The sequence below is a fragment of the Nelumbo nucifera genome, chromosome 1, assembly GCF_055504915.1.
Source record: "Nelumbo nucifera cultivar China Antique chromosome 1, China Antique-T2T, whole genome shotgun sequence".
Taxonomy (NCBI): Eukaryota; Viridiplantae; Streptophyta; class Magnoliopsida; order Proteales; family Nelumbonaceae; genus Nelumbo; species Nelumbo nucifera.
The window spans coordinates 137,859,744-137,873,970 of record NC_142649.1 but is presented as its reverse complement, the minus strand read 5'-3'; the positions used below and the strand labels follow the sequence as shown (position 1 = coordinate 137,873,970).

General features: G+C 36.8%; 1 protein-coding gene and 1 long non-coding RNA gene across 10 annotated transcripts in view; one reads left to right on the top strand and one right to left on the bottom strand.

The window, feature by feature from the left end:
* Positions 1-4,466: 4,466 nt before the first annotated feature.
* On the bottom strand, positions 4,467-11,907 carry LOC109115827 (uncharacterized). Of its 4 annotated transcripts, none has more exons than XR_016080242.1 (5): positions 11,611-11,907; positions 10,641-10,722; positions 6,006-6,203; positions 5,826-5,919; positions 4,467-4,800 (listed from the first exon to the last, which is right to left on the bottom strand). It is a non-coding gene; the product is annotated as an uncharacterized LOC109115827 (long non-coding RNA). The 4 variants fall into 4 exon arrangements; XR_016080243.1 differs by having other exon boundaries at positions 6,006-6,152; positions 11,611-11,905; XR_002023497.2 differs by lacking the exon at positions 10,641-10,722 and having other exon boundaries at positions 11,611-11,905.
* A 520-nt stretch (positions 11,908-12,427) lies between these two features.
* The window catches only part of LOC104612253 (diacylglycerol kinase 1-like), a 90,825-nt gene continuing 89,025 nt past the window's right edge, over positions 12,428-14,227 (top strand). The window contains exon 1 of one of the 6 annotated variants that reach the window (XM_010279611.3): positions 12,428-12,653. Coding sequence is in view for 3 of the 6 variants with exons in the window: in XM_088894447.1 (XP_088750573.1) it covers positions 12,769-12,866 (98 nt within the window). In the remaining 3 variants the exon portion in view is untranslated. Of the gene's footprint in view, positions 12,654-12,691; positions 12,867-14,227 lie in introns of those variants that run through there. The other 5 variants (XR_016080241.1, XM_088894447.1, XM_088894448.1 and 2 more) reach the window with 5 other exon arrangements.

The window sequence follows — 14,227 nt, the reverse complement described above, 5'->3', positions numbered from 1 at the left end:
ATCAAAACATCCCTAAAGTTTCGTCTTCACAAAAACCTCCCTTATAATATTTTAAGCTTTGGGGCTTATACTTTACATTTTTGAGTCATTACGCCTTTAAACTTTTAAAAACCTTGGATGTTTAGGTTAAGTCTTCTCACTCATGTTTCGTGCCTTTTTGTTTTTGTTTTGGTGTTTATATTAAAAATGGATACCACCTCAATTTTACACCTAAAATAAAACTAACTATAAAGAAGGATTTTTTTTTTGGATTTTGCTTATTTTAATATGAATATTAGTTATATTGTCATTTATTTCACTTCTCATTTTCTTAAAATTATTTAAATACTAAAACAACTATTAAATGGTATTTATATTTCCTAATTTTTTCTTAAATTTTTTCATAGTCTTTAAATACCTTTTTTATTAATTGGTATGCACATAATATCTTTTCCTAGAGTTTCTTACCAACTTTCTATTCAATCTCATTCATTGCATGAATTCACTAGTAGTGAAATATTTACCGAAGTAAAAAAAAAAAGGGAAACTTTAGCATCTGTAAGACAATACATATTTTCTTCCTTAAAAACAAATTTCATTGATGATATGGATTTTTTGGTAGTAGCATAGTTTTCCTCCAAGGAAAGGTTGGTGTAGGAAGAACCATGTGGGTCTTGTTTGTGCATTACATATTCTTGTGAGTTTGATTAGATGTGTACTTCGTTTATCAGTCTAATATGTTTGTTTGTTTGTTTTCATTTGCACAAGTGCACAAGTGCAAAAGGGCAAAGAGGTTAATTAATTATTTGTTTCAAGCCTTTCAGACTACTCTCCTTTGTTTATCGCCATTTGCATTTATCTCTAGCTAATGTGATAATATTGTTGTATCATTTGCTTCTATATGTTGTTGCCATTGCAAGAAAAAAGGGGAAGGGGAGGTTTACTTATTGCTGGTGGTTTTGTTATCACTTGTGTTATGTTTTAGAAACTGACTCAAAATCTAAATCGCTTTGACTACTGGTTTTTAGTCAGCAGTTCAATCGTCCAATTCAAATAGATTGTTTGTTGCAAATTAAAAAATAAAAAGGCAAAAAATTATTGTCTTGGCCAAATAGGTTGATGATTTTTCGCCTAGGTCAGTGGGTTATTGACCAAACCAACAGTTTTTGGCAAAAGAAAACAGTTCATGGGTGAAAAGGAATTAATTTCTTGAACAATTTACAGGTCAAACAGTCCGACCATCCAGGTTATAAAGAGAGGAAAGGCAGGGAGGCAGGGAAAAGAGGAATAGAGCTTGAGAGGGTTTGAGTGAGGGAGAAAAAAGGAGAAGTCTTTTTTTGGGGAAGAGTGCAAATACAAATATGTTTTCATTGCTTCCAAAATTTAAACCGCTGTTGATCCGGATGGTCGGACTGTTCGGCCTGGGAACCGTCCAAGCAATCGGTTTTGTTTTACACCAAACCCAGTCCCTTGGCAAAAACTGTTGAAAAAGTCAACGACCCATTGACTCAGGCGGTCGAACTGTTGACCCGTTGACTCGTTCAATGGTTTTTGGATGTTTTTTTATTTTTAAATTTTTCATCAAAACAGGTCGTCCATTCGAACCGGACGGTTGGACCATCGACTTGGAAACTAGTGGCTGTAATGGTTCCGTTTACGGGTTGTTTTTTAAAACCATGTCCAAAATAGAGCCTAGATGTGGGTTCGAGTCCCGATGGGTATGTGTCCTTTTTGCAAGGTGTCTACTAGCTGGTTGGTAAGGTCTCCAAGTCGTAGCGAAGACTTGAGATCAAATCCCGCCTACACCTGGGTTGGGGGATGGGCTACCCCCATTGTATAGCCCTTCAAGAGATATCAGAAAAAAGAAAAAGAAATAGAGCCTAAGGTGGTGTTTGGTTGCACTTCAGATGTTACTTTTCAAATGCTACCTTTGTTTGGTGTTGCATCTAAAATACGATTTGAAAAGTTTTTTCAGATCTAAAATTTAAGACTCAGACCTGTCACTCAACACGCTCAAACGTGTTTCAGACGTAGCCTAAAGTCAAAAAATACCCCTCCCCATTCTCTCTCTCTCTCGTCTTCATACAACTCTCTCTCCGCCCTGTCTTCCCGCCATCGCTACTGCAAGTTGCAATGGCGGTTCTCTCTCTCTTTCGGCTAATGGGTCAAGCGCCATTAGTGTTAATGAATTTTGAATGCACCGATGTGGGCATTTCTATTTGGCAGGTTCGCGCTTCCCATGAACCCAGAGGTTCATAGGATGTGAATTCCCAAGAGGGGGATGGGCTGTGGGGCACCTTTGGGGCGTGCTCCGTAGGGAGCCCATCTGATCTTGACTTGATAAATGTAGAATTATTATTAGTTAAAGGTCCCCAACATGGTCATCAAGTGCAGTTGTTTTATTTTTTATTTTTTGATAAAAAGAATAAAATATTCAAACAAAATAGAGGAAGATCACACAAGTGATTTGAGTCAACCACTTTGAGGTTTATGTGAGTCTTGATCCACAAGTGATTGGAGCCAGGGAGGACTCCTCTCCAAAAAACCAGACACTATTAGACCTCTTTTAGCTAGACTATGAACGGCTTGTGGAAATCCTCATCTTCTCCTTCCACATTTTGTTTAAAGAAATCAGAGTAGAGCTAGGATCAATATTAGAGTTCTCAAAAAACTTTTTGATTTTTAATTTTCAATATAATCCATAGAATATGGAGAGATAACACAATCATAAAATCTTTTTTGTCCTTCTCTATTACATCTATCCAGCCAAGCAGCTACCGTTCATCAAAAGAATTTGGATTAGCTGAGCGCTTTAGTTGTGTAGCAGGGTGTGAAACAAAATGATAATGCTCCATGCCAATGATAAAATACATGGGAGCCATAATGAGAGATTGAATGGTTTGCGGGGGTCTATATATTTTATGACTAGTGTAGAGTGTTATCATTGGTTCCATAGCCTGCTAATAGAACTGCTAAACCAAATTGCTTTAGCAAAGCCACAAAAAAGAAGGTGGTGCACGCAATGTTTTTAAAAACCAACCTAGAAGCTGAACCGTTTTTGCCTCCAGGTCGCGAGTCACTAATTCGACCAGTCGGGTTAAACAGTTCAGACTGTGCCACGTGTGTGTGTATGTACATATATATATATATTTATTGCTAAAATATATATTTATACATATATATATATATATATTTTAGCAATAAATAATGTATAAATATGTTATATGTATTATTTTATATTTAATTTATGTTTTTTAGTTCAGTTTTTAATTTTTGTATTTATAAAAAATATTAAAAATTGCAACTTGAGGCCAAAAACAGGGTTTTTTTTTCATAAAAATAGCAGGATGGCGCCTTGGGACGCATAGATCTCGAAAGGTTACAAAAAATAAAAAAAAATCACCCCAATTGGATACCGAATTGCAAAGTTATGGCCTCCCAAAATTTTGCATGCATTGAGTGTGCAACCCACGACCCGGTGACTAGGTCGAATAGGTCAATGGTCAAACCGGCCAAGTCAAACTATTCTTATTCAAGTCAACGGTTTTTGACCGTCTGATGGGCCTTGATTGAACTGGACTCAGAATCCTACCCGGGTGATGGTTCGAACTGTTCGTCTAACCGGGTCAACAGCGGGATTGAAAACATTGGGTGCATGGCTGATTCTAGATATCTGGCACAAATCATCATTAGCTATGTTCCTTTTAAATAGGTTTTCTTTACATCAACTACATTTCCAAACAAATGATTTTATTTTGGGATCAATTTTTGCTTTCCAAATATTGTTTAAATCGTTTTTAGGATTGACGTTTTCGAATTGATGCGAGTGTTCTATCTAAAGATTTTTTGCCACAAAATAAGCTGACCTGACCAAGAAACACCCATTAGCTGTTAGGGTCCATTTGATTTTTATCCTCCCGCAGGCCTTCAACCAAATTAATACTTAGGATGCTTTTTGTTGTACCTTCATCAAAGTTTTCTCTTATGAGCCTTTTATTCCATTTCCTTTCTCCCTGAATCAAGAGATCCTTAACCCAAGCCAAATTAGGAGTATTTGGTCTTGGCCCCATTATCTTGAAACCCAACAGCTTCTCGATCCATGGGTCCTTCCAAACTTTAACCTTTGTTCCAAAGTTTTTTGGGAAGGTTTGGACAGAAAACTTTTCCCTGCTAATAGCATTTGTGAGGGAGTCCATGTTCTGTGCACCCGTGGACCAATCACATTCGACCACATCAAATGAGCACGTTCTGTGTAACGGTAACGTTGTGCTTGGCCGTCAACCGACTCCATCCGGTTCAACCGGACACAAAAAGACAATTTTTCATTTTGCCTTTCACGCGAGTTCAAACTCCCCCTCCCTATACTCATTTCATTTTGAACCCTAGTGCCTCCAACCGTCGCAGGGTTGGGTTGAATTGAACCAATATCTGATGATTTTGATCCATTGATAGAAGATCAGAACACATGTGTCAATGGACTAGGGTTGGGTTGGAACCAATCTATATTAAAATACATAGCGAAGTAGCGAACAAAGTAAAAATGCCCTCTTCGGAAAAGTTACAAAAACACCTATTTTTGCATTGTTGATGAAACTCCAATTACACAGAAACAAGATACAACTATAAAAATTCAAGTTACATTTCATAAACAGATATCGATGCAAAATGAGTGCACTTGCCAGAATCTTAGTCTGAATCGGAGGATACTTCAGGAGGATCCAATGCCAAAACATCCTAGACAATTCCTCACCCATGTCCACCGAAAGATGAGAGAACATTGGCCTCATCAATGCATTTTCATAAGAAGCAAAAGACTGAATCCTGCAACATCAAAATGGAATGCATTGTCTCTTCTCATTTAGACAACATTATTTCCAATTGGAACGGGAAAAAGGATTAGGATTATCATTAGGATAGGTCTACTGTTAGCAGGATTTAACAGCGTTCACAATCAGACCAATGCCTAGATTCTATTAACCCATGTACCTGGTACATTAGGCCTGTACTGAATAGCAAACACAAGTCATATTGGACCGAACTCAAATCTGGTCCATGCTTGGTTTTAAACATTTACTGAGTTTAAGTGCTCAAAGATTTATCACCAAGGTTAATGTGAGCTTAAGCTAGCCTTAATTGACCAAGGCCCAGCCCTACCATAGCCCTTAGAGAGCCAAAAAGAAATCAATTCTATGCATAGCAAGAAGGAAATTAAATTTAGAAGGGCATGCACCACTACCAGATTAATTTCTGCCTTTAATTTACAAGGGCATGCAGCACTACCAAAACCCTTGACACAAAAAGCTCACATATCTTCTACTTACTGAGCTTTTTCTACGAATACTGATCTTGCCATTGTTCATATTTTCTAAGTTTGATCAAATTACAGGTAAAGCTTAATCTTAATCTAAACAGGATCCTGCCATTGTTCATATTTTCTCAAAATGTCCTTTTCCAGTTACATACATCCCAATTTAGTTATAGGAAGCAGTAACTAGGCTAAGATTCATCCAAGCGGCACAAAAACCAGTCATATAGAGACATAAGCAATATCCTGCTCATACACCATGTGAAGCAAAATAATTCCATTATAATTTCATATAGCATTTTTAACTAGCACTTCTCTTGTATGAAATGAGTTCACTATTACGATAAATGAAATGATTCACTTATGCTTACTGAAAAATGTAAGTGAGTTCGACCCATATATGGCATTTAACAGAATAGAATGGCAAAACAGATTCATGCAGCCAACCCATATACTTAGGTTAAGGCTTGGGTTAAACAATTTGTTTAAAAATCTACAAAAAAATGAATCAAGTAACAATTTGTTTAAAAAGTGCACTCACTAATATGGTCTTATTGCCTATCCTGAGATGATGGTTGGTATCCTCCATCCAAATTTGTGCCAAAACACCAGTTTTGTGAATCTATAACATTTCCCTACAACAAATAAGACAATGTTGAATAATTTAAAAAATAAAATTCCTTTTATTTTCACAACTTGGTATATTCAACTCCATACATACCTTGGCTTGTGTGCCTGAAACTATTGAAGCTTGTAGCAAGTCTATCATGCTGATGGGGTTTTGAGTTGCAAATTGAGTAAAACCTAGGGTATTTGCCAATTCAATGGTGTCCATATTCATTGCATATGGTTGACATGTGGTATCTAACTGATTAAGATCAAGAATATTTGTCATGCTTGGACCAACACCATATGATTCCTATCACACAAGAAATGACATAGACACAAACAAATGACTCTATAACTAAAAAATATATTAGTAAAAGTAGCTAGATAATGCATATTTGAGTTGAGATAATATTGTAACAAGATGTGCTGATGGTTGAGTTTCAACTATTAAAGTAGCTGGATTTTTTGGCTAGAGTTGGGGATTTTTGTTTTACTCTTTTTTTTTTCAAATGGTTGCTTTATTTTGCCACCACCACAATTAGTCTTGCCACTCTTGGGCTTCTTTACAAATCCCGGCACCTTGTATGTGAGGTCATGAGATGGTACTACATTATGGATTCCATCTGCATCCCCTTTCTTTTGTAAATTATTAGAATCACCTAGCTGACAAGATCCTAATTGACTTCCATAGTCCAAATCATCTTCGATATTAAGAGAATGAGTGGTTTGTGCATCAATTGAAACATCCCCTTTTATTATTTTCTCAACTCCAATACAAATCTTTTGGAACCCATTCAATGCAAATTAGTAAGCTTGTTCATTTTCTACAACCCGATTAGATATGTCTCATGAAACCCTCACCCGTTCAGTCACACTCATAGTATATCCATAGTTAGGATCAAGATTAATTGCACAACCATGATAGTCTATTGCAGTCCCATCTTTTGCATCTCTTGTTGGTCATTTTAAAATGTATCGGGATGGAAGATGCATTACCTTATTTTCATAAAGCACCTTCAATGCATGACCACAAAGCAGCTCCATGAACTCAAAATTTCTACAACTACATGAAACTGACGGATCTAATGGTGAAATAATACAACCTGCACCTTGTTTTTTTCATACATGCTTATAGTGGTCTTGACCCCTTCAACCTCAGTTTTGTTGTCTATGAAGCAAACCATAGAGTTGTGGTATTTCTTTTCAAATTCTCTAAAAATCGTTCAAGTATAAATCATTACAGTTTGTTCAAGAATTGGTAATTGTATGCTCAAATGGGGTTTGTTATGAATCATCTTGAAATTCATCTGTAATTCCTTTTGGCGTCTATCTCTCACAACCCTTTCAAAATGTTCCAAGAATCGAGATATACTTAGTGATGATTTCAAGTAACCCCTTAGCAAGCTTTTCATGCTTTCACTCTTCTGAGTGCTTTTCATGTTACTGGAAAAGTGGTTTCTCTCATAAACCAATGCCCACTTCTCTTACATTTTAAATAACCCTTTTAATCATGTATTTTCTTTTAAACAATACTGACAAAGCATTTCTTCTCACGCCTAGAGAAATTCATCCTCATCTTCATAGTCATATATCAATTTGTTGAAATCGTTCTAAAATGTCTTGGAAACACAAAATAGATGGGACAAGTGTTTAATCCCATTATAATAAATTTTCCAAATACAAAGGCTGAAAGGATAGTAGGATCCATCTAATGGACGCCAAAAGGATTGCAGAATGGGTGGGCGAATTTCAAAAATTTTTCTACTTTCTCTCAACTGGGAATCGTATTCCCTAAATTTAGAATACAATATTCAAGGATCCTACTTGAACCATATCTGAACCAAAAGGAAAAAGGGAGGATTATACCTGATTCGGAGAAACAATATCTCCCAAAGTTGGTGTTCACGCCCAAAGAGGACACCAAGATCCGCTCCTGCTGAAGATGACACAGCAGTAGGTGGAACGGAACCAGCAGAGTGCGTCCTACACACTAGATCCTTCTCAAGAACCCTCTGGAAACTCTGAGCACCAAATCTTTTATAGTCTTTTCTGCAAGACTGATGTCAAGAATTGATTTTGTTGATTTCTTTCTTCGGCAAAGATCAAATCTTGCAAGAAAGAATGGCGGCGGCTGGAGGAGAACTCCTGAAGTAAAGATGGCTGAAATTGCTTCTCTTCTTTCTAGAGTGAGTATGAGATCCAATCTCAATTCGCAGGATGTTTTCTTGCACAAACCCTAGGTTCGAAATCTGATTATCATCTATTAAAGCTTCTCCTTTTTCTTCTTGATTAAGAAACCTCCTAATTAGGAGTTATCCCAATCCAAATCAGTATTTGGATAGGGGATGATCTTAATCATATCTGCAGATTAAGTTAGCTTACTCTTAATCTTATAAGGAGTTTACCAGATTCAAATCTGATTTGAATTTGGTCTCCCGGAGTGGATAAGGTTAAAGGCCCAATCCTTTTGTTAACATTAATCTCAGATCCGCCCCATAGATGGGTGATCATATCAACCCAACTCAAAATGGGCTTTTGGCCCATTAAATATTCAGTGCTTAATTAGTTTCCAATCTGCTACCCAATTGGGCTTCTTTGTATGGCGTGGGACCCAAGCATTAATCTACACACTAGCCACATGGGTTCGGCCCAACCTTTATTACAAGGCCCAGCCGAATTCACTGAAAAAGCTCAATGAACCCCTAAGCCCATCACATGGACCCTATGGGGCCAACACTTACATTAAGTGATCCCTGGGCCAACCCATCTTATAAAAACCCAGGGACCGTGGGCAGGTGCAAGATTAGCCCATCGGGTACTATCCTAAATGGTCTTACACTTAACCTCTCAGCCCTTAATGATCAAGCACTGCCCGACAAGAGAGGATCTCTCCCTTGGCTACAAGGAATAGTGCCGCACTCTCTACTCACATGGATCCCGTGAATTAAAACAATTTGCAAACACTTTTGAAACCGCACAAATAAATATATGTATATATTAATTTTGCAAAACAAAATTCCAACGATTGAAATCAACTGCCGGCAGTTTGGTTTCCATCAGAGAGAGTGCATTCCCGATCATTACCTTTGTCCAACAAAGATGCTGATCCTGTCACTATGATCACCCACTCAGATGAATTCTCAGACTGCCCCAACATACCTAGGTTTGGACCCCCGCTAAGGATCTCACTGATTGGCATATCAAAGACAGCCTGATCCAACACGTAATGAAGTATCATAATCGAGTTTAGGGGTTAGGTGTAACTTTCCAGTTTTGCCCATCTGTCTCCAAGGTCTAGGGCAATACTGGAAATCTAGTTCGGTTCAAGGATTCGAGTAATCCCATACTGCATGTGCCTTGGGTCTTACCCTGGTGGCCGAGACATGCCATCCCAATACTTGGTGGCACACCAATATTAGCCTTAGTAGGATAAATCTCCCTAGACTTATCCAACGGCTGTGAACATTTAAAACTAACACGAGTCTCTATAAGTGTCCAGTTTTAGAGTCTTACATAGAATTATACCAAACAACATGAATCAAACATGCACTTTATTTATTTACACTAAATATCAAAGTACATCAAATCGGATTGAAGCTAAGGGCATACAAAACTGTCTAACAGGCGATGATTAACCTCTAGGAAAACATATTGAATGGCCTTTGCCATTGTTGCACATTGATTCATTAAAATTGTTATTGGTTTTTCCCATCCATTGCATTCAAAAATGCTTCAAAAACCAACTTAAATGATTCAATAGTCTCACCGTATATTAATGTATCTCCAAATATTATTGTTTGCCTATGGTTATTAATACCAACAAATGGTGCAATTGGACGACAATCCCGATTAATTTTGAAGGTGGTATCAAAGTAGATTATATCACCAAAAAATGATAATTAGATACTATTCTTACATCAGCCCAAAAGATATTTGTAATATGATTTTCAGAACCAAGTTGTATGGAGTGGAATGATGAGGAGTTTTCCATATGCAATTTTTCAAAAAATTTTAAAATGGCTCCTGCACCTCCCATTTCCATATATTTTTTGTCTTTTTGTCTGTAGATAATTGCAATAATCAAAATGAGTGAACCCCATATTCTCAACATCTCCAACTTGATTGGCCATACTCCATGGTGGCTTTTGGTGTTATCCCTGACTTGTCTGCAAGATCAATCTGAGAAGTTTGGGCTACCGTCATTCTCCTATGTGACCTTAACATGTATGACTTGCTTGGAATTACAACCTCATGGTTGTGTTGCTTTTCAAAACGAATAATGCTATATTGACCACTTTTTTTCAACCAACAAACATGTGTGCCTGGCATCCAATTATTGTATTGTCATGATAGTACCACTTTTTTACAACCTCATGGTTTAGGATTGCTAAAACCCTAGGCATAACAACAAAATGTCTTATCTTTTATTACCCCACTTTTTGTTTTATGTTCATTGCCCTTCCGAGTGCTAAACCCCCCTCTTCTAGCATATTCATTGTAAAAAAAAAAAATAGGGAGAATGACGGTTCATCCCAAGGTTAGAATTTTTAGGTCCAAAGTACAGTTGGGATAGGTGCCAGCTCGGAATTGATGCTAATTCATGGGTGGGCATTAGTGCATAGAATGAGGGTATTTGACATTTTAAATGTTTATAGGTATGCTATGGGATTCAGAAATCTGCAATGAACCTGTTCGTAATTCTCCGAAAAAATATGCATCATCCAAATTTTCAAACATCATTCCCAACCTTGGTTTTCCTATTTTATTCTCTGTCTCCTCATCATTCACATCATCAAACACCAACTTACGTGCAGCATGGCAATTGATATCTGCAAGAATTTCATCTTCATAAGATGACAGTAGTAATCAGGTATACCTCAACAATATTATTAAATAGTAGTGCAACTCATGAAAACTTTGCCGTACATACATGGTGGGACATACAAAAAAGCACACTTATTCTGAGAGGGTCAGATTCTCTACAAATCCCTAGATTTGAGAGGGTGCTTCTATAAACTCTTCATCAAACATGCTTGCGTTTTAGCATCCAGGTTAAACATTTTCAGTCCAATATATGCCAAACCAAATTGCTTTGCCAATTCTCTTTGAAATGTTCCATTATAAGAATACTTTTGGTAATAAACATAGCAGATCCTAATTTTGTTTTACTTCAGATTAGAGCTTAGACCATGATCCATTTTCCACAAAGATGTTCCCATACTCCTAGAATTCTAACACCTAACACATGTTGAAGCATGGGACTTTTTTTGTCAGAAACAATAATCAAAGAATTATTTTAAATGGATATTTATAAAACCTAAAGTTCTCAGGAAACAAGGGTAATATTAACAACTCCTTGTTCTTAGCTGGGATTAGTTTGGGGCCTTTACATTGTTCTTATTCAGATTATACAACAAACCAATTCAAAACATAAACGATTAAGAGAAAAGTTATCATAAACCATAAAATGAAATACAAATTCAAAACAAAACATCACACCATCTAGAGAAAAATTAAAATACAAATTCAAAACAAAACATCACATTCTTATTTCAAATTCAAAACACCATCTAGGTTTTGGTCCCCTTTATAAAAATTTCCTGGCTCCGCCCTTGACCTTAACATCATTTTCATTTTGCAATTGCCCCAAACCGCCAACCTAGAGAAAAGGGCAATATTAGAATGGCAGAAACTCCATTGAGGTTTCCGGGAGTTACCTTCGTTTAGGTGAATGTTGACTGCCATTGTGATCTGCTTCGACCTATTGAAAATGGAAAGGAAAAAAAAAAGACATAGAAGAAGAAGAAGTACGGACTGTTTAGCCGGACGATTTGTCTCTCGACACCGGTGGCTTTGTCATTCACGGGGGCGCTGATGTGGAGTGAAGGCGCCGGTGATCGAGCTACGATGGTTGGAGGCACTAGGGTTCGAAATGAAATGAGTATAAGGAGGGGGAGTTCGAACTCGTGTGAAAAATTTTGTCTTTCTGACTTTTTGTATCTGGTTGAATCGGATGGAGTCGATTGACGGTCAAACACTAGATTGGATTTGGTCCAATGTCTAGACCATCCAATCTGGATTTGGATGGCCAAACAATTCAATAAGTGTTTTGGATCAATTTGGACCGGTCCAATTCAATGTCTGGACCATCCAATCTGTTTAAATTCATTTTGATTTAGATTGGTTTCAACCCAAACCCGGTTCATTGATATATATATTCTTATCTTATATCAATGGACCAAATATTAGCTTAATCCAATCCAATCCAATTCAATATAAATTTGTTACGGGCGGACCAGGTCCAATTCAATCTAATAAATATTTTGAATCGGATTGGTCCAATCCAATATATCTTGTTTGTCCATTCAATCCGTCCAAATTCATTTTGGACTGAACGGGGTCCAATCCAAAACCGGTCCATTGACACCCTTCCAAACACAACGTTACCGTTACACAGAACGCGCTCGTTCGCACCCACGGGTGACGCGGACTCCTTGTGGGGATATCGGATTTGCTTCTGACCAAATTGGAGTGGGGCATTATTATTGGTTAAAGGTCCCCAACACAGTCATCAACTCTTGATCCAGATTCCGTCTTTTATGTTTATTCTCTTATAGTGTCTTTCATGTTTCGTATGGAATATTGGAAGCAGAAGGTTCTTCAACCTTTTGTTTATGTTCCCTGATAGAATCAGAATTGCTTCTAACTGAAAAAAACTATCAAAGTTCTCTTCAGATCTCTCAGTTGATTTCTTCTCCGGGTAAAGCATCTTTTCATTTCTCCTTTGCTCGAATACCTCCCACTAAATTGGAATTCCTCATAGTTTCTCGGTTTCCTTCTTCCTTTCTTGTCTGTGAATCGCCTTTCTGGAATTCATGTCGAGATTCCTGGTTATTCGACGTAATCTTAGAGTTGTTGTTGCTAATACGCTTCTAAACGGGTGGAGTTCTGCAAGCTATTATGCCCAGAAAGTGTATCTTTTCTCTTATTGTTCAGCACGCGTCAATATGTCTTTTTTACTTTATCGTTGAAAATTTTACATTATATTGCTCAAGAAGATTGTTCATTCTTATTGATAATGATTAAGGTCATTATTTTGTTTTTCTATTGTATCGCTTAATGGTTAGCTATCATCTGATTCTTAATTCTTGTTATGCTTTATTAAGCTCTTACAGACTTGATGAATCTAAGGTGCTGACTAAGGTTCTATTAGAACATGTATGTTGTTCTGGGGAACAGAAAACAACAGAAAAACATAATTTTTTGGTTCCCCTGAACAGTGGTAAATGCTACCTAAGTTACTGCTTTCAATTAATTTGTGTTCTATAAAGCGGGATTCTTTACATGTTTATTCAGGGACGCTCTGTCGTTTGATGTATGTTCTTTTAGAGTATTGTTTTTCACTCAAAATCAACCCCTAAAGGAAAAAATACCCGTTTAATTGGGAATCTGTTTGTCATAATTTTGCATTTTCTGTTGATCTCTCATGGAAATGTGGTGAATTTTAGTTTCTTTCTGAGTAGGTTTTCTGTTGCATCCATGGTTTGGGTTGTTCTAGAAAGAGAATTCTCTTTACATCTATAGCAAAGTGATTTTTGACACCAAAGATTTTAGTTCTGATTTAAATGAGAAATGACATGGGATGTTTTGAATTGGTTTACATGTTACTGGAGTGTTAGAATATCCTTTATATTTCTGCTCTAGTATTGTTATTTACTAAACCATATCATAGTTTATGATATGGTTTTCTTCTTTGTATATTGTATATACATGCATTGTCTAACATGCCACTTTTTTTTTTCTCCCTTTGTACAAATTGCAAAGTATAATGTCACTGGTGCCTATTGCATTCATAATTGTTTAACTTTGCTGGCAAAAAATTGTCTAAATATGTAAATTTTATATTAATCATTGATTAAGAACTTGAATAGATGGTCTTCTTTTGGTGGAACTTGCATAGATAACTTGTTGGAGATTTTTACAGATTGAAAATCATATTAGTGGGTTGGTAATTCATGTAGATTGACAACCTCAGGGGTTTTGAAGTCAGGAATGACAATATGGTTATACCACATTTACTGTTTTCTGATGATACAATCATCTTCTTCCAGCATCATGTAAATGGGTGGGGATGTCTGACCTGTCCTATACCTAAGCCTCCATTCTCTTTCCTGCATTTGGAATCTGTAATATCTGTCCTTTCTGCATTCTCTCTTTCCTTATGATTTGATGTGATTTCCAGGGGAGTAAGGTTGTGTGAAGACTTGTGGTGTACAGATTTCCATAGTGTGGCAAACTCTGTAAACTTTCCTCATCTCTCAATTTATTGATATC